Source organism: Spodoptera frugiperda, chromosome 27, assembly GCF_023101765.2.
Source record: "Spodoptera frugiperda isolate SF20-4 chromosome 27, AGI-APGP_CSIRO_Sfru_2.0, whole genome shotgun sequence".
NCBI lineage: Eukaryota > Metazoa > Arthropoda > Insecta > Lepidoptera > Noctuidae > Spodoptera > Spodoptera frugiperda.
Window position 1 is genome coordinate 9332296 of NC_064238.1, and position 26201 is coordinate 9358496.

The following is a 26201-nucleotide window of genomic DNA, read 5'->3' on the forward strand; positions in this document are numbered from 1 at the left end:
TATGGTTTAATGGTAGGTATTTTTTTTTTCAAAAAGAATGAGCAGGAATACGATTCATGACATGACTATAGTATCAAAAATTCTACTTGACATTTCCCTATGTTAGAAAAACACACAAAGTATTTCTTAGAACGTAAAAACATCTAAAATAATAATGATTATACATAGGGAAAAATTAAGGATATATACAAGAAAATTAGACATAGGAAGGTATAAAACTTGCTACAACGTGCTATAAAATAAAATCTAGAGGATATCCACACAAATCTTACAGCGTATAATATTCGGGAACCACATGTCATTTCCTCTGGAGCCCCATTGGGTTGGGGGTGCATGCTGCGATTTCAATAAAAACTACTTTGATTTGCTGCGAAGGGTTATGTCTTGTGTCGCAAAAACAAGCGATAATTTTGAACGTATTCATGTGCACCTGATATATCTGTCGTTCTAACTATTGTTAAAAATGAATGCATCCAAGATGTTCATTGGTTGGCCTTTGTTAAAAAATTTGATGCAGTTATTTATTTATTTAATAAATCTTTAATGTACACAATACAATAAAATAATGGTACATAAGGCGAACTTAATGCCGTATGGCATTCTCTACCAGTTATGGTCCTTTTTGGTCCCTACAATAGATCTTGATTTACTGGCAAAATTAATGACCGATCTTAATCCAAAGACGACAAATCGATATGGATTGTTGACAGAAACTCCATACGAGTAATGCCAAAAATCAAACTCCATAGCTTTTTTTATCTGACTATCTAATATCATCACCCGGCTAGGATAAGGTCCCTCTCACCTCACCCAAGCATGGAGAAGATATTAGACTTTCCCCAAAAGAAAAAAAAAGTGTGTTTAGATCGGTTATTAGCCGTTAAAGGAGTTGCAATATGAATTACCCTAAAATATTCCTATTACTTATGACGTCAAGTCCATCTCGTACGAAAGCTGAGTCACTTCTATAAATTCCTCAAAGTCTAGCTAGACAAAATAAGTACGATAAGATCTAAGATCTAATCTAACTGCACATAGAAAAAGAGGTACGGCAAATATCAAGGAGCAATTTACAATAACAACTGGCAACGTGCAATGCATTCATACTCATGTTTTGACGGAAAATTTTAATGTCCTGTGTAGTTCTTTCAATACTAGCTAAATACTTTTTGTATGTTATAAGCTGGTCAAGGAAACACCAGAGGGTTATTGGCGGAATCGGGGATTGGCAAGATTAGAAGGGGGATAATTGGATCTCCAGTAACCTCACTCACACAACGAAACACAACGCAAGCGTTGTTTCACGTCGGTTTTCTGTGAGACCGTGGTATTACTCCGGTCGAGCCGGACCATTCGTGCCGAAGCATGGCTTTCCCAGACTTAAAAAATGTTTTTGGAACTTCAATACATCTTTGCCACTTGCTTAGTATTGAGTACTTTTTGAAAAATGATGTCACTACGTTTAAGATTTTGTAGCAGATTTAAGGACAAATCTTTTTCTTGTAGATTTTCATTTTAATCAAACATTCGCACAAATAGAATCACGTAAGCCAATAGATAGGAGAATAATTTCTTCAACATTCAATATTATTGAAACAATATTCAAGTACATATTTCCAAGTAGATTGTGTGTGAACAAAGCGATTGGCACTGAATGAGTGGTATTATCTGTTATTGATGTTGGTGAGTTATGTGTTTGCGACGCCCCGACCGTCGCCTGCGCAGCCGTGCAGTCTCACTTGGACATCACTCGTGACGAGAATACACCGCTGTGTATAGAACATGTTAGGTAAAATTTAGCCTTGAATTCCTTATAAAATAATGAATCTTGGTCAAGATCGCGGTAGAACAGGAAAAAGAAAAAAATCTTAGAGATAAGTCGACAATTTTCACTCACCTTGCAATTTTCCTATCAAGTAGTTTTATTCCAATGGTAGGTTATTTAGTTACAACAATCGTGTGACGAATGACTATCCATTTATGTTTAAGCAGTCTAGCTGAGACCACCGCGTTTTTCATGAATTTTGCATTAGTTAATGTTATTTTGGGATTCTAGAATCTTATTTTCAAATAGACCTTGTTTGAATTGTTTCTTTACGGTACAAGTGTACTACGTAACGGTTTGTAAATTTAAAAATACATGAACATCTTGCTTATTTTGTACGCAGGTCACATGACAGGAAACAACTAACTGTATGTGTACCATTAATATTATAAATACTGTTGACGCAATATGATGGAGAAAACGACAAAGAAAATGTGTGGGAAAAGGGAAGCAGATACAGAGCCTTTGATAATGAGATACAGTAAATAATGAAGAGATAGTCTGTCAACAGCTCGCCTGCTCGCCCTATGCTGATGAAACAGACGTCGAAGTGGAACGCACATGCGGCGAACAGGACACGGCGCAATCGCGAACATTAGCATGCAAGCGCACGCGCGCGCCGGAAGCCGCGCGCGGGAACGGCCGCGCACTTACATCCAAGATGGCCGCGCACTTACGATGAATCGATAATTAATCGATAACCGATTTCATATTTCATATCCATCGCACCTTATTAACAGCATGTGATGTAACCAGGACTTAGCAGGAAGACGATGTCACGATCAGAATGCGGACCGCGCGAGATCCTTGAGACGACCAAATCGATCCCATGAAGTTGATCAGTAGAATCATTAAACTGTTTCATTTTATGGGAGGTCGTTTGAAGTACATGTGTACGTTTTTATAGTTTGATTGTTAGTTCTTAAGGTATGTAATCTGTTCCTACAGGTACGTATACGGATGAGTAACGAGCGATAAAGTGTACAGACGGGAAGTTGAATTTCTTGGAGAGCCCGTAAAATGTAGGGCTCGTGCGTCATCACCACGCCGAAGCTGTTCAACTTTATTCTCCTGAAACGTTCCAATTCCAGTTAAAAGTTAATTGCTTTTAACAGCTTAGGTAATGAAATAGTTTCATCAATTACTCCACTTAATGGCGATTAGGTATCTATAGGAAATTAAACTGTGAAATCGTGTTTGCTCTTCTCGCTTTGATAGCTAATTTTAAAGGAGCGTTTCTTTGTCTAACGACGTTAGGAGACTGGTATCCCGGAGCTGCGGACTACCTAGCGGGTTTACCGGGGCTCCGGCTCGAAAGGCAGGAGAAGGAACGGGGTGGTTTTTAGTCAGTAAGAGTCTGACACTCCCTCTCGCCTCGCCCAAGGCGAGAAAAGTCATTGGATGATTTTCGCCCCTCAAAAAAAAAAAAAAGGAGACTGGTATCAAATTAAAGAATTGGGAAGACAATGCTTACTTGCTTCAGGAATTACAACTAAATCATGCCTACCAATTTCAACACCCAAAGCAAAATTGGCATACAAGATGTAACTAATGCCCACTTCTTTACCAGTTATTTAGTCCATTAGTCACCACCAGTTATTTAGTTAAGTCCAGTATGTGAGGGGTGAGCGGTGAACCTACATTTTCTACATTCAAAGCTAGGAAGTGCACTCTTTCTCGCCAGACGCACTTGCAACCATTTCAGCAAAGGAAACCACATATACATAGCCCTAATTTAAAAATAATCAACAAAACCTCTAACGTTGAAGCAGCATTGTTTCAAGACTTCCAAGATTTATTAGGTAAGGTAATGCAATATATTTTAAACACAATAATATTAAACAATGTCTCGGTTGACAAACTGCAGTGTCTAATTGTACTGACATGATGACAGGATAAAAATTTATATTCAGCAGTCTCATGTTTACGACATCACTATATTTGCATGTATTGTCCGTGCGAGATTGCAATGGATTTAATTGTTTAGGTACTTTACATGTTACCTAGGCACTTTATAGAGATGTTGCTAACCAGACGTTGGAGCAATAATGGACTGAGGTAAGTAAGAAAGTCATAAAAAGAACAAAAACTGATAATAATCCGCTACCTACCTATCATCACAAATCCCGTAGTTCCAAATGGGTGAGCGTTGACAACTCCAAATTCAAAATAGAGACAGCGCAGCGATTAAAGAAAGTCTATGGTACTTTTTTGACAGTGTCATAGTCGAGCGCGCATAGTTTTTTACTACCCTGTGCAACGGTCCAGTGCACCCGCTCCCGTGGTCACGACAAACCGTAATCACCATCTTCTCCAAAACATTGATTTTGTATGACTTTTATTGAGATTATTGGGGCATTTAAAGTTAATGCTGGGCTTTTTCGATTTTTCGAAAATTTCTCAGTAATAACACGGAGTCTGGCATTGTCCAGTAAGTATATGTCAATAGACTCACCCCCTATTACATGGGACCTTAACACAAATGGTGAAAAGTGGGTGTACATTGTACAGTGGCATTAAGTGCCGTAATGTGCACCTCTGCCTAATTCTTCGGGGATAAAAGGCGTGACAATACTTTAAAGGTACTGGAGTTAACTTTTTGTCACCGCTTTTTATTAAGTCTGAAGATCCGGGATGAAAAGGATAGAATCTATCTGAGAGCCATTTCTGAAGAAATTAAGAGGATATTGGATTAATTTGAAGTGTGAACTGGTAGTACATTATACGCAAGGCAACTATGAGACCTTTAGTTCAGTAGGATTAGTCTTGTGTTTACGTAAAACTGCATATCGTCATCTACTTTATTCACTTATTTTCAACCCTTTTTGCATTATTTGTGTAACCACATACATACATTTGAATAAGCGGTTCCCAAATGTCATCATCTGCTTCTCAAATAGACTGATCTAAAACTTTTTTAGTTGCCTTATCAGTTGACTCTGTAAATCACATGGCCATCATTCAGCACTCAGCAGTTTCTGGTTTTAATGACGATGATAAAGATTATGTTATTTGGTGATTATAGCTTAATTGACCTACCAATTAAGGTTGGTGGAAATTTTTAAAGAGACCATCAAAATAAGATTCACCTGGTACTTACTTAAATATTAATATTCTAAGTCCAAGTGATCGGTCTTTTGAGTTTAGTACTTACTGTGCCTATAACCTAGTGACTTCATTTCGTTTGATATCTTAAAATATAGCCAGTTATGCAACACTGAATACTAGGGAATCAATATCAATCAAAGATGACATGTTTTACGACATTTCCGAATGGAATCTTCCCCCCTGTCAACTCGAGAGTGATTAAAATCCAATAAACTAGATAATATTGGACTTCTACTTACTTAATTAACTGTCGATTTCAGCTCAACGCATAGGTATTTAGGAATGATTAAATGTTAAATATCTGGCGTTGATCGATAATCCCGTCAGATCTTTTCGTGGATCAAAAAATATAGTTGGAATTTTACAGCATATTGATAGTAAGTAGGTAATTACATGTTCTATGTACTACGTAAGTATTGGTAGGAGTGTCACTATCAGATAAACCTCTGCAAGCAAGTGACGTCGCAGTCGTGACGTCGCGAGGGCGCGCGGGGAGGGCGCGAGGACGCTGACCCGCGGCTCGCGCAACCATCGTCGCCACTATCCTGGCCAAGGCGTTATTTATTCTGCCTCTACTGACAAATTACGCCTTTCGCGCTTTTTTAATCATTAACCGTAATAATCGTGTCTTGGAGTTATTGATTTTTGTTATTAGGTAATGATTAGTTCGTTTCGTAAGTTCCGTTACGTCGTTTTAAATTCAATTTCGTAAATGACCGTTGAGATAAGATGTTTTTTGTTTACGATTTTTTTTTTTACTCTAAGAAGAATGCAATAGAGTTGTGGACACCACCCTACCTCCTTTATACTAACTGTTGACAGTTTAGTTATTCATAACACACTACTTGAACTCCCAACTACATTACATTTAATATGTCAATTAGGTTAGAGCCCAGTTTGTTTCTGATAACACGACTCAGTTGAATGAATTCTAAAAATAGATAGGTAAATAACCTTAGGTGCCTACCCTATCAAACATTAGATATTGACGTTCCTAGCCTGCATGTGGTCTACTTCATAATTTCATTAGGATAGATGCTACTATTACTCTCCTGTTCCTCCAATAACTAACTGATTCAGCTAAGACAGTTGTTCGTAGCCCTAGGAGATCTTTGGCTTGTCAGTTTCGATGTTTTTTTTTGGTTAATTATTACTACAGAGTTTTAACTTAAATCAGTAACTAGCAAACCCGGCGAACTGTGTTTCGCCACCAATGCGTTTCCCTGTTTTCCTCTTGAATTTTTCCAGAAATTTCTTTGCTATAAACCTCATGGAGCCCTTTCAACAAATGCAAAACCGTGGAAATCGGTTCGTGCGTTCTGGAGTTATAGTGTCATTAAGAAAAACCCGACTTATATTTATATTATTGACTACAATGGTTGTTTAATGTTGGTTAAGGGTGGTGGGATCATCCGACACGAAAAAAATTGAAAAAGGAAAGTTGCAATGCATGATAATGTTTCCAATTTCTACAACATAGTGATATTAGACACGTGGACGCAAATGTGCTGTGTAGTACTTTCCTATCAGCTTACTGAGTGTTTCCTATTTGATTTGTTGACTCATATCCTTCTATATTGAATAGAAACGTTGCACATCAAAAAAATTGATCCTAGTTACCAATTTCATCCGGAGCTGCGGACTAACTAGTGGGTTTGCCGGTGCTCCGACACGAAAAGCAGGAGTAGGAGGGTGATTCTTTAAAAAACTTTAACTTTTATTTAACAAATCATTATGCTCCTGCGTTATTAAGCGTCGTGGTAGTTTATTGTCATCCATCCTTATTTTAATTGGATTGGTTGAGAGCAGTGGCATTGCTTAATTTATTGAAACCAAGAGTATCAATCGGCAGAATTGTTAACTTTTGGGTGAGGATAATGACGCCGTTAACTTTTTGTTAATTTTTTGAAGAATCACCCAGGAACGGCGTGGTTTTTAGTCAGTAACAGTCTGACACTACTCGCCTCGTCCAAGACTAGAGGTGATTGGATGATTATCGGCCCACAAAAAAAGCAAAAGTTGCCGATTTAAAAATATATATATTTCTACGTAGTTCCTGACAACTGGTCGCAAGTGCGATTACTGAGCAGGGGCTGATTGCAGGATCAATTCTCGCAAAGTATTACTAAGAAATTCCAGTACCCAGTACTGAGTCAGTAAAATTTATTTAACGTCCGGACATGCCTATGTGCCTTTTATTCCACGAAAGGGTAGGCACAGGTCAACAAGAAACCGTTTCAGCAGATTTCTTGGAGATAATTAGGAAGGACCAGGAATTTGGTATTTAAAAATTCCCAGGACAACCGGAGAATACAAGATTTTTATGTGCATACGATCTTGTAGGCATAAATAGCAAAATCTAGTTCCTTAGTAGTATGAACCAACTCGTACTTGTACCAAGCTGACTAGTCATACTCATAGTCGGAATTAGACATAATCAAAGAAATTTATCAGTCAAGCGGTTGGGTCGTATGATACAAGACGCGGTTAAATGTTAATGGGAAGTTCATAAAATTTCCGGTGGCTCGTCGTAGATGATATCATTACGTTGGAATTGGGAGGGTCACAGGCTCACTGACGAGGAACAAGGACGACTGAAATAGATCTTTAGGTAGCTGAATGATTCGGTTGTGGGTTTTCATAGTGCCTGCTTAGTAGTGCACTGTTGAAAGAGTTGTTTGTAAGAATGTTTTGTCGAAGTAAAGCTTGATAAACGAAGGTGCATCCAGTCATAAGGTAAGTTTAAATAGATATGTGAAAGAAAGTAAACTAACAAAATCTTTTTAAAGTCAAATGCATTGACCGCCGACCCGGAGCTGCGGACTGCCTAGTGGGTTACCGGAGCTCCAGCTCGAAAAGCAGGTGTAGGGATGGGGTGATTTTTAGTCGGTAAGAGTCTGACACTCCCTCTCCTCTCTGTAATTTAAATTACAATGTCTTATAAGACAGCATGGTAAGTACGCGTATGACTAAAAATAGACATAATAATAAATCAACGAATGTGTGAGAAAAACAGTGATAAACACTCAGACGTTACAGTTTTTATCAAGCACAACGATAAAGCGGCAACTCAAATCAAATTATATCAAGCAATTTACATGTCATCAAGTAACTATTATTAATTATTCATCACTAATTAGCAGTTTTGTATGGGAGCTAGTCGGCAGATCAGAGCGGTTCGTTTATGCCGGAAACAGGAAGAGGGCAATCAACATTCCTAAAAATATCACACATTTGGTGTTCATCCGGCGAACGCGGAGCTGCGCCGGCGACGCTGCGGCTTTAGAACTCACTGTACACTAATATTATACTTACCTGTCAGTAATATTAAGAATAACACATCCAACTAAGTGGTTTACTTTTCCTTCTTGGTTCATTAACACATAGGTGCTAGATAATGAGCGCCAAACTGAAGCATTCTCTTCAAATCAATCAGTTTCCTGCCCCACGTACAATTTTCTTAGTCACCCTTCAAATATTCGTTATTTTTTATTTAAATACCTACCCAATATTACCTACTTATCTAGTATCAGTAAAACCGAACGTTGATTTAGTCCACGTTGGTCTAATTTTAAGAATTCCTGTAAATAAATAACATCGTGAGGTACTCGTACAGTATCGAACCGACTGCCGCCTAAGCCTATGTGTACATACTTAGGTAGCTTATCGTTACATTACAATGTGTAATAGCTGTAACCGATAACATCGACCTTCCTATCGAAAAAAAGCGTTCAATATTTATCATAATGTCATCGTAATAATTATTATTGTTCAGCGGCGGCTGGTTCAATTACAATTCCCAACTTGTCGGAGTCTAGTACTCGCCGGCACATAATTAGATAATTTCTATTATTTATATGCGAAGTGTCGTGTGTGATGTGCATCGGAACGAGTGTGCTTCCTCTGTCCGAAGAAACGCTTCTAACGAAAGAGGATGTATGGCTCGCCACTCGGCACCAATGATTTCATTTACAAAAAGTTCTCGTCATGAGCTGCTGTGCACGGTCGGCTTTTCCTACGACTGACGGGCCACGTAAGGCGGTTTTCATTTCCTCTATGGTAATATTATTAAACGTGTCAGCGTACTAATGAGATACGGGATCGAGTCACGATTTACCAATAGAACACGCGTTGATTGTTATAACTGCTATGAATGGCATTATTCATTTATTAGAGGATGTGTCTTATAAGGCCCGTTCACGTGCGACAAGGAAGCGTCTGCTGTTTAGTTGATAGGTACTTAATTGAAGTTGCTGTCTATTTGAATGAATGAATGCACAGTTGACTTGATTTGGTACCTACATAAATATTTGTAAAAGCGAAGAAATGTAATGCGCTTGGTAGGTACCTACTTTTTAAATCTCTGTGCACTTGCCTTAAGTTATGATAGTTTCTACATATTACCTAGAATATCTACCTAAAAATCGTAGAAGTAGATACTTGCCTACCATCGTTTTAAGAATTCAGTAGGATAAAAAAAGCATTCTGGTTCTTTCACACACGTAACCTAGCTTAACATCAACAAATACTCCAACTTTGTAAGTTATTACGATTTTAAATCACTATACACATAATGAATGTACCGTCTTACAAATATGGATTGTATCCCACTCGAAAGAACTACTAAACTAATATGAATATGGAAATTGATAATGTGGGTAGTTTTAATATTCACCTTATGTTTAAAGCTACTCGTAACGCCATCTAGCGGAAATCGGTATCACTAAAATGTTACACGTAATAAACAAAATAACAAATCATCGTGAAGAATTACTATTAAACCAAGCGTTGGCGGTAATACTTAATATTTAATTCCATTATTAATAAAGGTAAATGACAATGTCATAAAAGTCATTAAACAAATAAATATTAAAAAAATATCTTAGCCGTCGTACAGCGACATCTTGCGTACTAGAACAAAACTAAATAGTCATTTTGCTAGTTCGATTTAAGTTCTGTCCCTAAACTCCTTAAAACGAATATTAACATTTATGAAATTATTAACAAAACATTTTGTTCGGTGTAAGCTACTAAAATCTTTTTATACTTTATATTTTTATTGTAACAAAATCCTTATCGTTGTGCTGTGGTTCTAAATATTGACCAATAGATGGCGCTCATTATTTTACAACAAATTTAAATTCAACTTTACGAAAATTAGGATTTGTACACAAACGCCAGTCAATAATTAATTTTTGAAACGGTCCGAATTGCACATAATTTAATTTACGTCATCTGTTTGCCCCTACACAAAGTTTTGTAGTTACTGCTAAAAGTTTATAGAAATATTATTATTGTCTTTTTTAAGGGAACTAGGCGAGGCTAACAACCTTACTAGCAGGTCGCTAGCTTGATGGTAAGAGATCAGCGCCACACACACAGAAATAAGGAAGGAAAGGGGAACAAGTCATAAAGAAGGTTGCTAATGATTAAAAAATAATAAAAAGTCAACAAATGCGTACCTTACTAAGTGTATTTAAAACTTAAACTCTAACAAACTATAGTACTCATAAATATATATTTAATTATATTTAATTTCCTGTAATTTCAATTATGATTATGTTAACGATTGAATTATAGAATCCAATGATGTATTTCTACATAATTCCACAAATATAATAACGGTCGAAATTAGTCACCAATCTCAATCCAAAGACTTTGGACATTAGTTCTGTTGAGGGAAGAAGCGGGAGGGGGAGGAGGTTTCATCCAATGACTTCTCCCGCCCCTTGGGTGAGGCGAGAGTGAGTACTGACTAAAACCCACCCCGTTCCTACTCCTGCTTTGAGCCGGAACCCCGGTAACCCGTTAGGTAATCCGCATCTCCGGAACGCACGTTGGCCATGGCCCTGTATAATTGATACAGCAGATACAGTGCTAGCTACGCCCCTGATTCTATTGAGTCCTAGATCGATCTTGAGATTGAGATCGGCTATTAATTTCAGATCGGCTATTAAATACCATACATCGAGCTAAAGAGTAAGAGTAATTAACTTGTGTCTCATTTGTTTATTTTGTAAATCTATCTTATTATTATTTCTTATTAATATTATAAATGCGATAGTTTATGTGTATGTTTGTTACTGAATCATGTCCAAACATGAAATATGAAAGTATAAGTCCAGACCAGAAGCCTTAACACGAGTTTGCTTTACATTGAACGAGAACGCGTTCGACGCTCTGATTGGCCGGCGCGAATGAACCAACCAATCAGAGCCGAACGCGCTCTAGTTTCGTTCAACGTAAAGCAAACTGGTACTAAGTGAACTGACTATAGTTATGTGTGATTCCGACGGTACTAAACACATATAGTTATTTTTATCTCTTTAGCTCGATATACATTATTTACCAGATCAAAATTTTGTAATACTAAACATTCACAATATTTTCTAACAAAATATCATTTATTCTAAAAGTGCTTTAAGACAAAGCGGGTTTGAGATGCAGTACATTGTAGGACAATAAAACCAATACTGACTACTATTATAACAGTACAAAAACTCACAGCAATTACATAGGTACCTTAGAGAAATGCTTCTTATATAAAAAATAATACAAAATTACAAATAGGTAGGTGTACATTCAGTATGTACTTAAGACATAGTTTTCAATTGACTTTTTCCATTTCCAAAGGCTTACATAGGTCATTTGAGATTAACAATTAGTTTAAAAGTAAAAGGAATGCATTATTCTAGATTTTAAAAGTACTTGTAAGCCCTTAAAAATCTGTAGGGACCAATTTCGAAACCTAATTTAAGGTCACTTGTGATTTCGAATCCATAGATAATAGATATGATGTAAAGTGATGGGCCATAAACAAACTAAATAGAGTTGTAGAGGAAATGCATTAAAATTAGGTTTGACTAGTAAATGCTTTGTTTGTGGTGCCTACTTATTACACGTAGAATAGCCGGACGCGTGATGTTGTGATCAGCAAATCTCCATCGAAAAACTTTGTTTCAATGACGACGTTACCACTGGAAAAGAAACAAAATATGTTTTAGTAAAATACGTAATTATTAACATACATGACCGAGATCAATGCTTCGGCATGAATGGGCCGATTTGAACTGAGTGATACCACGATCGCACAGAATACCGACATAAAACAACGTTTGCGTTGTATTTCGTTGTATGAGTGTGGTTATAGCATGCCCAATGGGGTGAACCCAATTCCCAACCCTGATTCCCTAACAACCCTTAAATTCCTAACCCCTAAAAAAACCAACAACGCACTTGTAACACCTCTGGTGTTTCGGGTGACCATGGGCGGCGGCGATTGCTTACCATCAAATGATCCGTCTGCTCGTTTACCGGCTTATACCATAAAAAAGACAACTAGTATAGACATTAAAAAAAAATTGATTAGATTTTATTTTATTACACCTCTGATTCAAAGAATCTGGTGTTGCAAGTATCCTAGGCTGATGTCTATTGCTTACCATCAGGCCTTCTTCTCTATAGACCACTATCCCATAAAAAAGTACTATTGCTACTCACTTGAGAACATTAGCCGGCATCATCTGAGATTCGGGAGCAGACTCGATAACTGACTGCCACGTGTTTGTAGAATTGCGGATCACGAAGCCAAACTCAAAAAACCATTCCTCCAAGCATCGCCCTTTGAATAGGACTTTCTGAAAATGTTAAAACATTTATATTAAAAAAGGGTTCTTATTTCTGAGAAGATTACCTATCTAAGAAGTAAACTTCTCAGAAATAGACTTATAAGGTAAAAGAAGTATCTTTAGTTTAATCCCAAACACTATTTCCTTACAAACATTTTATGAAGTCAGTTAAATATTCCTTTCCGTTTCTTAAATTCTCAGCAATAACAAATGTGTTTTGAATTGTATTGGCGTATTGTAAAACTGCAGAGACGATAAGTAATTTCACAGTGTGCACAGTTGTAAAAGTTAATTTGCCATAGCATATAGTTGGGTCCACCACAACAAACTATAACAAACAAACCTAACAAAACCCGAGTTAGCTAAATAGTTCAGCTGTTCTCGAGATTTACACTTGAGTATTAACACATTCAGTGATTCCTTAATATAATATACACAAGTGGTTACACAGTACCTGTTCTAAACGGAACCGGTCCATAGACTCTATGGAGCTGAAGTTCATTTCCCGGGACACGACGCGGCACTTCAGGATGCGCTTGGGCACGCGAGCCTCATGCTCTATGTCAGGGTTTGACATGTCTTCGCTATTCTGCCAAAGGATCTTGCCTGGAATAGATAGAATAAATTAATTTACAAAATAACGCTTATTTTATAATACACTTGATGTAGATTTACAATTTCAATATTTATTTGGTTAACTCAGAAACTGTCAGTGGTATTACTTGCCATAATGTACACCACTGCATACCCCTTTGGGGATTAAAGGAGTGACGATATGTATGTGTGTAACTTAGAAACTGGGCACACTCCAACATAGAAAAAACGAATTATGGCACATATTGGAACTGAATTAGAAAAAAATATAACAGAGCTTTAGAGCGCTTATACTCACCAGTATCTGCATCTCGCAAATTCATCCAGTTTCTGTAAAAAAAAATACATTTTATATTTAGTAAATATGTGTCAAAATAACTGGCGCATTAGTCTGCTATTACAATTGTGTCAGAATGGTCGGTGATCGACCATTACTAAGACCAGGCTAAGGCCCCTGATTGGTGTTTTCCTAGTCACTTGTTTTCTTTTTCAAGATAATTAACACATGCAGCATTTTAAACTTATTGTTTCTGTCACATATGTGGTATTTTTATTGTCATAGTCAATAACTAGTGTAAGAAGTGGATCTCTCTCGATCCTTTAGCAATTTTCCCATATGAAACTGTTTATCAGTTATTTTTTTTCAAGAAAATTTAAACACCCAACATTTTTAAGTAATGGATCTCTCTCAAAAAGACTGAGCGTGGTGATTTACCACCCGTAATGTGCTATTCAGATACCCTATGAAGATGTAATAGCTAAACTATGTGACAGTTTAAACTGATACTAAGATATGTAAGTGCAAAGAAGATGTGCAGCTCAAGTATACAAGGTCTTGATAGTAGGGAGATCCATAGCACACATCCATAGTATGCATCTATAGCACATATATTTCCATATAAAAACATAGCTTGGCTGTGTCCGTTTCTACCAAAACTAATCTATGTGTACCAAAGAATATGATTAGTGGAAGCCAAATGCATCCACAGACACATAGCATAGCACATCTCTGGTGGAAAAGCATCCTAAGAATTAGTTCTCTATCAATCACATAGCATTTTTTAAGTGTGGAACTGTGTACTGATATTATTATTGTCCAAGAAAATAACATAACAACATGCAACATTGTTATTTTGAACAAGTGTTATTTTGAAATCCATAATTGAAACTAATATAAGAAATGGATCTCCCTTTAAATTCTTTAGCATTTTTGTCAAGGAAATTACCACATGCAATCCATTCACTAGGTATTGCTTGCTTTTGTCACACATGTGGTATTTTTAATGGTGTTGGAGTAAAAGCTGAACAAGGCATCTTGTGTTGATTTGTGGTATTTAGATGAAGACATTGGTTGTAGATATTAATTAAGACACATTTTTCAAATCAATAAAGACCACAACGTTATGATATTCATACTGTATGAGTCCTTGAGCCAAGGTATGAAGCTGAACAAGTCACAAGTTTTCAAATTGATATTTTTAGATCTAAAAACGGTATAATGCAAAGCATTATTTATTAACATGTATAAGAAAAATTCACTAACGAGGCTCTTTGAAAATAGTTGTGATAATAGCACCTAGTCACGCAACATATTGAATATTTCTATAGAAAAAGGATACTTACACTTGAAAGCCTTTTAGAATGGATGCCACACGGTCTTCTCTGTTTTCTTCAGCTGGTAAAACCTCCGTCATTGTTACAACTTATTTAAAACTCGATTACACGACAGAAATCTTGATTTGAATCAATATTTTTGTAATTTAGTTTTTAGCACAACAAAACTTACACAAGTCACAACAAAAAATGACAGAAAATCAAGTGCCTTCAACCCTTAAATGTCAGAGGTGAAATGAAATATGAAATGAATGAAGAGCAAAGTTCCGTCCTCCGGTTTATGTTTTTTATGCCTTGACTTCGAGTATTTTAAGCCAGTAAAGTTTTTCACCAAATCTTTTTGGTGCTGTCAGTACATTCCATTTCACGATAAATGATTAACTGTCAATACAATTACTTATTATATAAATTATCGGTAATTAAAAATGATTATGTCTATAAAAAGATAAAGTCATTGGTCAAAATAATACAACTAAATGGCCTTAAAGTAATAGATGCCCAAATGAGCCAATCATTTTTGAATTTACAGTAGTAAATGAATATTATTTAGCGTGTAACGTAATGTGTAAAATCAAAATGGTAGACTAAATTGACAGAAAATAGAATAGAATGGAAGAGAATAGAACAGTTGTTGGTATTTTTGTATACCTGCTGTGTAATTCAATAAAACAATAAAGAGACTAGTTATCTGGCGAATGTACATATTAATTCAACTGCATTTATGTAACGTGTCGATTAGGGGTTGTTTTGAATTGGAGCGCATTAATTTCTATGAACTCGAAAAGCGAAACTGACGAAGCTTCAAGGTAATTTTGTTGTGATATTTTGTGTAAAAAAAAACAGTTCATCTCTGCTAGTACATAGGAAACTAAGATTTTGTGATTGGATTAGAGAACGTCATTAGTTGATGCGTAATAATAACAAAGGTTAGGTTAGGCATTACTTGCTATTTTCGTTCTTTGTTTTGTATTGAAATTGCGTCGCATCGGCAGGAGGAATCGAGTACAATATTTGTGTGTGTATTTGAAGGGGGAGCGAAGCATCATCGTCAAAAAATCCAGCCCCGAATAGTAGTGAGGAGGAGCCTACGACAAGTTTATGTTCTGGTGCAGTAACCAGTCGTACTGAAGACATTATGAAGCGTGCTGCCGCTAGACAGCTGATCGAGAGGTATTTCTACCAGCTATTGGATGGCTGCGGCAATCCAAACTGCGACAATCAATACTGTGCATCAAGTGGAGAGGTAATCATCACTACCCAACACCCATTGTCTTGTTTGTTTACATTTTCATTTATCTCAAAAGAAAAACAAATAGCCAGTTTAAAAATCGACAAACTGAATTACAATAACATTGACATTCAAGTTTCAGAAACAGCAGTTTTATAAGTCCGAATTATTTATTTGATAACATAACATTATGCAGATTGTTATCACTTTGATCTAATGTTGTGCAATGATAATTTACTAATATGAGAAAATTATTAACTTTTAATATTCTTATTAGAAAATACTATTTATTTATTTTCTCTCAATTTTGTGTTTTATATATAGTCTATTTCACAATAATAAACAATGTTCATTATTGATTGTGTAATCTATGTAATGTGGGTACATACAAAATCCACCATTACTAAGTGACTCATAGACAACAACAGCTGATTCTAATTGGTGGAATGTTAGTGTCAATGTAAGAATGAAAGAAGGTTCGATATGATGAAATGAAATGATTTATATTTTTCTCTAAATAGGCTACAAAAGAGCACTTTTACACATCAAAAATTATAAATAAATCTAGATTAGGTCGGCATTTCCTAACAGACTATTCTGAGAAGAAAAACAAACTCAGAGGTCATTGTCTCTTTCCTTCCTTCCATTGTTCCTTGAGGAGCACCTTTCATTTGTTTTTTTACAAAATATGATGGTTGTTTGGGTCTATACTCAAAGGCAGTTTACACCTGAAATGTTATTTTATTTTAACTGCTGTTTTTTAATGCTTTAACACAATGGTTCTCAAACTAGTCTGGATTAAAACCTATCTAAATTAAGTTCCTAAACTCAGAGAATTAAACCTTTACCAATATGAAAAATAAAATACAGAATTATTGGTTAGTATGTCTTTCTACAGACAAGGCCCACTAAAAATTCACTTCTGACCCACTAATGGTTCACGACCCAGAATTTCAGAAACCCTGCGTTAAAATTTATTTGTAAATATGCTACTTATTTCTGGTTAGGCTATGCAATAATACTATGTATTCCAAACTTTGCTAATATGATTAAAATGAAGAATTGAGTAACTTTTCCCATATTGTCTGACTTTCAAAAGTGGTCTTCACTTCTATAGTTATAATTTAATGGAAATCTTTGACTAAAAATATTTTCTTTTTATGATATGATTATTTATTGTACATTCTAACTATTTGCAGGCCAGAAACTTATCACCAAATGAGGCAGCTGCGGAAGCCATAAAACTGTTCTATAAAGAGGCTCGCCTTTGTGACACACTCCCTAACAAAGTCCCTCGCACGGAGGCTAGTGGCTGTGACTCTAGTGCTGGGTAAGTGAACGTAATATATTGCCTCCTATAAATATATCTATTAAACTATAGCAACTTTAGTTAAGTGATGATCACTCACAATTAGGTTGATTCCCGAGTTCGAAAAATAGACATTAACTAGTGATTTTTCGGTTTTTCGAAAGTTTCTAAGTAAAACTATGCAGTCTGTATTAACAGTAGGTTCACCCTGTATTACATAGAGTTCTTAAAGCCTGGCACCCACTTGCACTGGCAATCGGTGCGCCTTTGTAAAACTTGGGCGCCTTACTGTTATTTTGAGCGGCTGAGGGCTGCTTCAGACGGGCGCCTTAGGGATGTCTCGGCTTTTTAAGCATATCTAAGGACATCAAGACTTATTTTGGGTAGCCTTGAAAAGTTCGATTTTCTGTATGGCCTTGGTATCACTCCGATTGTGTCGTCTCTTTCACGCCGAAGCAAGCCTCTTTCACAATTAAACTAATCCATTGAAGCTTCAAAAAATAATCTAATTAAAAATGACGCCTATTTCCATATTTTGTGTAGGACAACATGTAACACTTCAAAGGACAAGGATGATAACAAGGACAAAGAGGCCCAGCCCTCCAGCAACGCGAGGGAGAGCACATCCAAGGAGGAGGAACCACAAACTAGTCATAATGTATCTCACCAAGAAGAATCCAAAAGTCGTAGTCATAACAGTAAGTATTATACTAACCCACCATTCCTACTCACCCCACGGGTATCGTAATAGTCACTGTAATAGAACTCGCCGATAAATTTGAACCTAGGCCCAGAGCACACCAATAGAAGAGCAATGGAATTTAATTGATGGCAACAATTAAATAGAAACCTTAACTAGTTGTCTTGCTATAAGACTCCTGTATCTATTCTCCCTTTGAATTCTATTCACCCTGTTTTACGGTATAACTCGACTGAAAAAGAGAATAATTCAATAATTAACTATTTTTGTCCTGAAATCCACGGTTTGCGTACGGTGTGGAACTGTTCTCCTGTAATAAACGCACCCTTTATTATTTTTTTAATTTACGCTAGATATGTAGACACTAGTGATGTAACAAACATTCGCATTTGCATTAGCGGATAACGACACACTTTTTTCAATACGAATATTGCGAATCGTCTAACATTTTATAAAACTGAAGTTTTAAAAAATTGTAAATTCAATAGAGGATATGAATTTACTAAGTTCCAACAGATACCATCACCTGTGCCTCAAAAAGTTATTTTGAGTTAAAGCTAAACATATCAAGGCTTTATTTTCTTAAAATTGGCAATTTTTCATAATTATTTTTCCAGGAATCGCTATTTTTAAAGTATTATGATTCCAAGAATCACGTTATATAATATGTCACGTACGCACTTTTTCACAGTAGTCTACCTTCAAGGCGCTTTTTTTGACGTGGTTTCTCCTGTAGGCCTAGTCCATGAACTGTTCTTGTGATGGAGTATTGAGGGGCAGACAATATTTTTTTAATTGCATGATATGGACGTTTAATTCCAAATAACTTTCGACGCACACGAAGCAACTTTTGACACTTGATTCCTAATATTGAATTCAATTCAACTCTTCCCTAATTTATATTATTTTATTACTAATTTGATGTCTACTTTGATCAGAGTAGAAGTATGTAGATGAAAACAATAAAAAATCTGTGCTACGACTTGCATGCCAAGTAAACTACTAGAATAATGCCAAACACAAATTGATCCAAATTTTTAAGTTAATATTCACATTCGCGAAAGCCGGCAGGTATTTGCATTCGCGGATAGATATTCGCAAATGTCTAAAAATCACATGCGTTACATTATGCGGTACTTATGGACTCGATAATTTAGGCTGTTATTTATTGTTAATTAAGTGTTTTAACATTTTAGTAGATGTTTATGGTGATTAATCAATTACCATAAAACTTGTGTCGCAATTTAATTTCATCTGCATATAGTGTTATATTATCCTTTATTCGTTGTTTTATAAGTTGCGCCCGAAGTAATTAAGAAAAATAGTAGTAATAATCAATTGATTATTTACAATTTCATAATATGTTAACAAATGTAAAATATTAGTTGTTAATTTGTAACAATTAGCCCTAATAATGTATCAATTAGTAATGACCATTCATTTATTGCTATTATTAATATATTCGCTAATTATCCTAATGACAATAATCCTAACTCATTTGCTAAGTATCTATTGTTTGACAAATGATTCTATTGAAATATTTTCAAACGTTAATCACTACATTAAAAAAATAATTAGGTAATTACTTTCATATTAAGAGAAATTTGTATTTAAACTCCATTGACCACCAATATAACTTATTCGTGTTCCTGATCCCACTCAGTACACTTCTATAGTGATATTATACATTTTAAGTCAATTTATTTTGTACTTTACCTATCGTAATGAGTCATCCAAGAGCGTATACGGTGGTCCGTCGGCTGGAGATTTTAATGGCGGCGTTTTTAGAAGACATGGAAAATATCCACCTTGCAGATGGTGCCCCATTGACGGAAGAGCGTATGTATGAGCTATGTGAGGAGTGTCTCCAGAATAAAGTCCGGGAGCCTCTGATCAGGGCTCTCGGGGAGGCGTTCACACAACCAGCCATACTCGCGAGGTGTTTTGCCAGCAAGGCAGCTGCGAATAGCGACGAGGATGTTAAAATGAAAGATGGTGAGTTTCTTTTACCAATTTTTTTATACTAAGTTACAAAGTTACGGGCTGCTTGACGTCTACTATAGACGGACATCCGTAGTCTGAGTACTGCGCCTTTTCATTTCTGATGGAAGTGTCCGTAACTTTAGTTAAGATTTAAACTAATTTGTCTGAATGGTGGGCTTAATAGCAGGAGGACCGGCTACTACCTATTAAGTGTTCGATTCCGTATGTGTTCAAATCGTTGTTTCAACCAGGGTTTGAGTATGGTGTATATTTTGATCATCTGGTGAAGTTATCGCTAAATAAAATTATTTTCTTTTTCAGATAAGGAATCAAAAGCAATGTGTTTATCGAGTGATCCGGATAAAGACGTGGATAGCGTGGCGGGGCCTGAACTGGACGTCGCCTCGTGTCGTAGAGCTTTTCAATACCTTGCCAAAGTAAGTGTGACACTTTTTTATTCGATTCTTGTTGGACTTGTTGATATTATTCTCGAGACTATTTTTCTAAACAACCATTTTTGACTGAATCCAGTGAGAAATTTTACATTTGGTCAAAGTTGAACAATTTTTTTTAAATAAATACATATTATACGTCTTATAAACTAGTGGAGCTTTTCTCAATTACTTCACGTAATTTATGTACATTATTAAGAATACTTAATTAATGAATATTACCCTTGTTTTCAGGTGCCATCCGAATATTATAGCTCAGCGTTAGTGACGTCGCTGAAAACTTTAGCTGACAATATGTGCATAGACTTACGAATAACAAAGAAGATGAGCATAGAAGATGTGGTCAACTGCTTTGTGATCGCCTTCGAAGTGCCAGACCTTGGATGCAGCGACTATCTTGAGATAGCACTACCAGCTCTATGCCAGGCGGCTGAACATTTACCCCTTAAAGGTAAGGAATATTGAGTAGTGTTCAATACTTGTCAGTGGCTTCGGCCGTTTTTTCAGAATACAAAGTAGCCCATGTGGCCTTCGTACCAGTTTGCTTTACGTTGAACGAAAACGAAACGAGAGCGCATTCGGCGCTCTGATTGGCTAGCGCGAATGAACCAACCAATTAGAGCGCCGAACGCGCTCGTTTCAATCTCGTTAAACGTAAAACTAGTATTAAGCTATCTGGACTATAATCTGTCTGAGATTCTAGAGTCATTTAAATCGTTTAGTTAATTTTCGAGCTCATACTGAATACAGTAATACTGAGTAAACAATGTATCCTTTATATTTATTGAAACATCATCACTAGCCAGTTTTCTTTCGACAACTTTTGATATCGTCACTCCACCAATGTTGGTTAGCTATATATAGCTAACTAGCTATAGCTAACCTAGCTATTTATAAGTTTATAGATTGTCCTGACAATAGATTCAATTAGTGAACTCTTTATAATACTATGTAGTTTTAAAACTGAGTGTTAACTTATGTAATACTTTCCAGGTAAAGCACGGCTGGCGCGCATCTGGGCACAGCACTGCAAGGACAGCTTGCGTCACATATTGGAGACTTTGCAGCAACTCATCACGCTGAGGGTCATATCCACCAACTACACCAGGCAGTTCCAGCTGCAAGATGACGAGGTTGTCACTATGGCAACCAAATTTATGAAGGTAAGGTTCTATTTGCTTTTACTAATTGTTAAAATTTAGTGTAATGTCCTTCAGATTTTTATTTGTATCGCCTTACCTATTTGATCAAATGTTTGTTTAGATTTTATCCAATTTATTAAGATTTTATAGATAGAGGTCACTAAAGAATAAATAACTCTTGTTTCAATAATGTGATTAAAGAAATTGTAACGTAAAGCGACGATGCAAATATGCATTAGGGCTTAAAAACACTACTCTCGCATATGTGCGTTTCTGTTCACCCTTTCAAGATTTATAGAACATGACTCTCGCAAATGTACATTTATGCTCCCATTTTGAAGATTTATAATTTTTATCCAAAATTCTAATCAAACTTACACATCCCTGTTAAAATTCACAGATAGTGTACTACGCTAACATGTTGGCCGGTTCGATGGAGTCAAATACTTTACGGGAAGAGCCCATAGTGATCGCCAGTCAACAAGACCCGTTCGAGAACGTGCTAGACCTGTACCCACCGAGTTCCATGAAGGCCTCGAAACAGTTGCAGCCCGATGACCCCCTAGGTACGTTACTAGTTCATATTTTTGCTGTTTAATCTCGTTTTATTGTAATTTGAACTTTGTTTGGTAGTTGTTAAAGTTGCTTTTCGAATTTTTTTGTAAAGATAAGTAAATATTTCTTACCTTTTGCATAAAAATCGTGTTATTTTAATTTAAACTCTGTTTAGTAGTTGTTAAAGTTCCTTTTAAATTGAAAGTTGTTCTTTTATAACTTTTTCATTTTTTAAATCAATATTTCTGTCTTTTCCTTTTATGTCTTGGTTTATTGTATTTTATATTAACAGTGTTTTTGTTTTGTTTCAGCCATTGAATTAGATATTAATGTATTAGATGCTAGAAAACCATACTTGCCATTCGAGGAGTTCTACAACGAGCCTCTTAGTGATACAATTGAAATGGACATAGACTTCGGAAACTATAAGACGGAAATTAATAAAGGTGAGTTAACTTACAACATTATAATTAGAGTAATTTTTTGCATAATATATTATTAAACAGTGAAATCATAGTATCCGATTCCATAAACTTAGTTTTTGGACTGGTAAGACTTAAAACGATAGTAACGCCATCTAGTGAGTGCAAAAACAATATTGAAAAGTTATTGACGTCATTTAAACGTAATTTCTAATGAACGTCTATTTCTGTTAACTTTATCATTTATTTAATCATATGTTTCTTTCGTTCTAGGAAAAAAATTCGCGTTCCTAAGGTACCCGTTTATACTGACGGTGGCCACGAAATCTCTCGGCCTGTACTATGAGAACAGAATCCGAATGTACTCGGAACGTCGCGTGTCGTTGCTACACGCCGTCGTAGGCGCAGCGCCGCCCATGCCTTTCCTTAGGCTCAAAGTCCGACGAACTCATATCATCGATGATGCTTTAGTTGGGGTGAGTGTTTTTGTAATTTAAGTCTTTTGTGGTTGGTAATAGGGTTTAAATTACATGTGCGTTTTATAGACATTTCTATAAGGAAAGTAGTGTTCAGCAAGACATTGTTTCGATTTTACAACTGTCTAAAGTTTTATCTAGAATCAATTCCAAAAAGTTAACTTATCCAATTATTTGTAAACATTTAAGGTCGTAATAATATGGGTCATTTCAGTATTCGTACTATTAGAGGCTTTAGTGTAGGTTAAAGTCTAATAGCTTTTTGATTTTAATTAGCTAAGATTTGCTATTACCATTGGAAAGATAGATAGATAGATATCAGCCATAATCGTCCCACTTCAGAGCAAAGACCTCTCTACCCAAACTATTACTATTACGGCGCATTCCTATAATCTACCTATCGGTAGATTTGCCTACCAGAGGTAGAATTTTGACATAAGCTCCATACAAAATGTGTCAAAATCTACCGATAGGTAGGTTATTGGAATGCGCCGTTAGTCAATTGTTTTCATCCTTATCAATTATCCATATCTACAGCGTTTTTTAATAATTTATTTTGTTTTTCAGTTGGAAATGGTAGCCATGGAGCGAGCTTTGGATCTAAAAAAGCAATTGGTGGTCGAGTTTGAAGGGGAACAGGGCGTGGACGAGGGCGGAGTCTCCAAGGAGTTCTTCCAGTTAATTGTTGAGGAAATCTTCAACCCTGACTATGGCATGTTCACTCATCGTCCGGACTCGCAAACTGTGTGGTAAGTTACCTATACATTACTATAATAAGTAAGCAATAAATAATTTATTTTGAGCTGCTTGGAATAGGTTCTTCAACTTTCTGCGTTAAATCAATTCTCCATAGTAAATTAAGCGACCCATTTTGATTTTTAAATACCTAAAAACCGTGGTCTAGTTTCCTTACACGAACTTTTCGGAGATTTATTTTTAAAAATAAATTAGAAATTGAGATTTTGGTCTGTTTCTTTGTTTGTTCGTTGGTACGAATCGATAAGTTTCATATTAGTACTAGTCTTATTTAAAAATCTTTCATAGTAGAACCCTACGCTATTTGTAATAAAAACTAATTTTACAATTATTTTTCAGGTTCAATATGACATCATTTGAAACCGAGGCGCAGTTCACGTTAATCGGCATAGTACTTGGTCTAGCTATTTACAATAACGTTATACTAGCGGTCAATTTCCCCATGGTTGTATATAGGAAACTTATGGGCAAGAAGGGATCTTTTGAAGATTTAGCTGATTGGAATCCCGTAAGTAAACTTTGATATTGTTGATTTATCATAATCTTATCTTAAATGACTTTCGAATTCTTGATTAGATTTACCTAACCTAAAAATCACTGTTTACTTACGTACTGTACACGCTGCTCATGATGAAGAGTCCCTCTGTGACTCGAAACTAGTAGAGCTTTTTTCCATTAATAATACGTGAGCAAAACGGGTGTTTTTAGTTAAATTAGATTTACCTCTTTTGTCTTATTAATATTTTATATTGCTATTTTGGGTTTCAAAATGAACTATTCTGAGTTATTTCTTGTAAAGGAACCTTTAAATTGTGTTTGGCTTACTTGACAATTTTTTTGCTAATCTTTAGAAACAAACTATATTATGATTTTGTGATTTTTCCCCAACCTTATCTCTTTTTATTGTTTCAGATATTATACAACGGCTTAAAAGACATGCTCGATTACACCGGCGAAGATTTAGAAGAAGTATATTATCAGACGTTTAGGATTTGGTACACAGACGTATTCGGCAATGCTGTTTTCCATGATCTAAAAGAGGATGGAGACAATATATTCGTTACACAGGAAAATAAAAGGGTAAGTTGTTTATTTTTATAATGTAAATAAATTTTTATTGCGATCCTCGTAATTTCTGCAGCCCGACTAGTTTCGAGCTCAACCGGAGCTTAAAGAAATCAGTATATCTCACGATAGCTATTACTTTGTTAAAGTCTTCTTAATGAACAATAATTAATTTTGTTAATTCTGTCACACATTAGTTTTATGCTACAGTTTTCATCTTAGTAACCATATTTATTTTTTGTATTTCAGGAGTTTGTAGAAATGTACGCGGACTTCTTGTTAAACGAGTCAGTGGAGACACAGTTCAAGGCGTTCAGGCGTGGCTTCTTGATGGTCACTGATGAGAGTCCACTGGCCGCGCTGTTCCGGCCTGAAGAGGTCGAGATGCTAGTCTGTGGTAGCAAGGTATGTAGAGAATTTTCTAAATAATTTTTAGAAACAAAAACAATCAGAAACCTTTTTTTTAAATTGGATGAAAGTTGTCATTCTCCTAATGTAAAATGTCCTAGCTCCAGTTTTTACATGAACTTTTAATTGTTTTACTTTTGTATAACTTTTGCATTGACATTAAGAATAATGATCATAATTCATAAGTAACGTCCACTTTGCTGCTGATGATTCTCTTTTGAAAAAACAACCTTCCTAAATTAGGTGTGTTCCATGAAAAGCCGTCATTATTCTGCTAGTTGAATATCAAAACTGTAAGACGATAAATAGATGCCCAACTATTTTGACCATTCTACACAAAATGTTATAGCAGCAACATTACTTATATCATCACATTTCATTACAGAATTTGGACTTCAGCGAGCTAGAGAAATCGACAGAGTATGACGGCGGCTACACGGCAGAGTCACAAACAATAAAGGACTTCTGGAGTGTCGTACACAGTCTATCACTAGACGATAAACGCAAACTGCTGGAGTTTACAACTGGGTCCGATCGTGTACCAGTGGGGGGGCTTAGCCACCTTAAACTCGTCATCGCAAGAAATGGACCAGACTGCGACCGTCTACCGACCGCTCATACATGCTTCAACGTCCTTCTACTCCCAGAATATGAAACGAAGGACAAACTACAAGACAGACTGATGAAAGCCATAAGCTACTCCAAAGGCTTCGGATTGCTTTAATAACTGTGAACAAACCAGCGTTGTTGTAAGCCATTACTGGTCTTTGTAACATTCATGAATAAAGTTTGTTTTATTTATACACGATTTTTGTTTCATTTTGTAAAATAAGGCTATCTGCCTGTTGTTGTTTTGAGACTTGTTATAAAAAATGTTTGTTGATGTAAGTTTAATTAGTTGTCCAAAATAAATCTAATTGAATGAAATAGTTTACA

The 26201-nt window shown here is 35.9% G+C and overlaps 2 protein-coding genes across 2 annotated transcripts; one reads left to right on the top strand and one right to left on the bottom strand.

Moving 5' to 3' along the window:
- Positions 1 to 10388: 10388 nt before the first annotated feature.
- Positions 10389 to 15017, bottom strand: LOC118263372 (retinal rod rhodopsin-sensitive cGMP 3',5'-cyclic phosphodiesterase subunit delta). The gene is made up of 5 exons (XM_050705224.1): positions 14779 to 15017; positions 13454 to 13485; positions 13016 to 13167; positions 12434 to 12570; positions 10389 to 11910 (listed from the first exon to the last, which is right to left on the bottom strand). The coding sequence occupies exons 1-5, from the start codon at positions 14847 to 14849 to the stop codon at positions 11829 to 11831; spliced, it is 474 nt and encodes a 157-aa protein (XP_050561181.1). The 5' UTR covers positions 14850 to 15017; the 3' UTR covers positions 10389 to 11828.
- A 323-nt stretch (positions 15018 to 15340) lies between these two features.
- On the top strand, positions 15341 to 26070 carry LOC118263371 (ubiquitin-protein ligase E3A). Its single transcript, XM_035575309.2, has 16 exons — positions 15341 to 15575; positions 15799 to 16012; positions 17197 to 17327; positions 17850 to 18004; positions 19822 to 20001; positions 20311 to 20426; positions 20676 to 20892; positions 21435 to 21604; positions 21984 to 22149; positions 22450 to 22584; positions 22834 to 23036; positions 23604 to 23785; positions 24132 to 24300; positions 24705 to 24872; positions 25107 to 25262; positions 25651 to 26070. The coding sequence occupies exons 1-16, from the start codon at positions 15541 to 15543 to the stop codon at positions 25987 to 25989; spliced, it is 2736 nt and encodes a 911-aa protein (XP_035431202.1). The 5' UTR covers positions 15341 to 15540; the 3' UTR covers positions 25990 to 26070.
- The last annotated feature ends 131 nt before the right edge of the window (positions 26071 to 26201 follow it).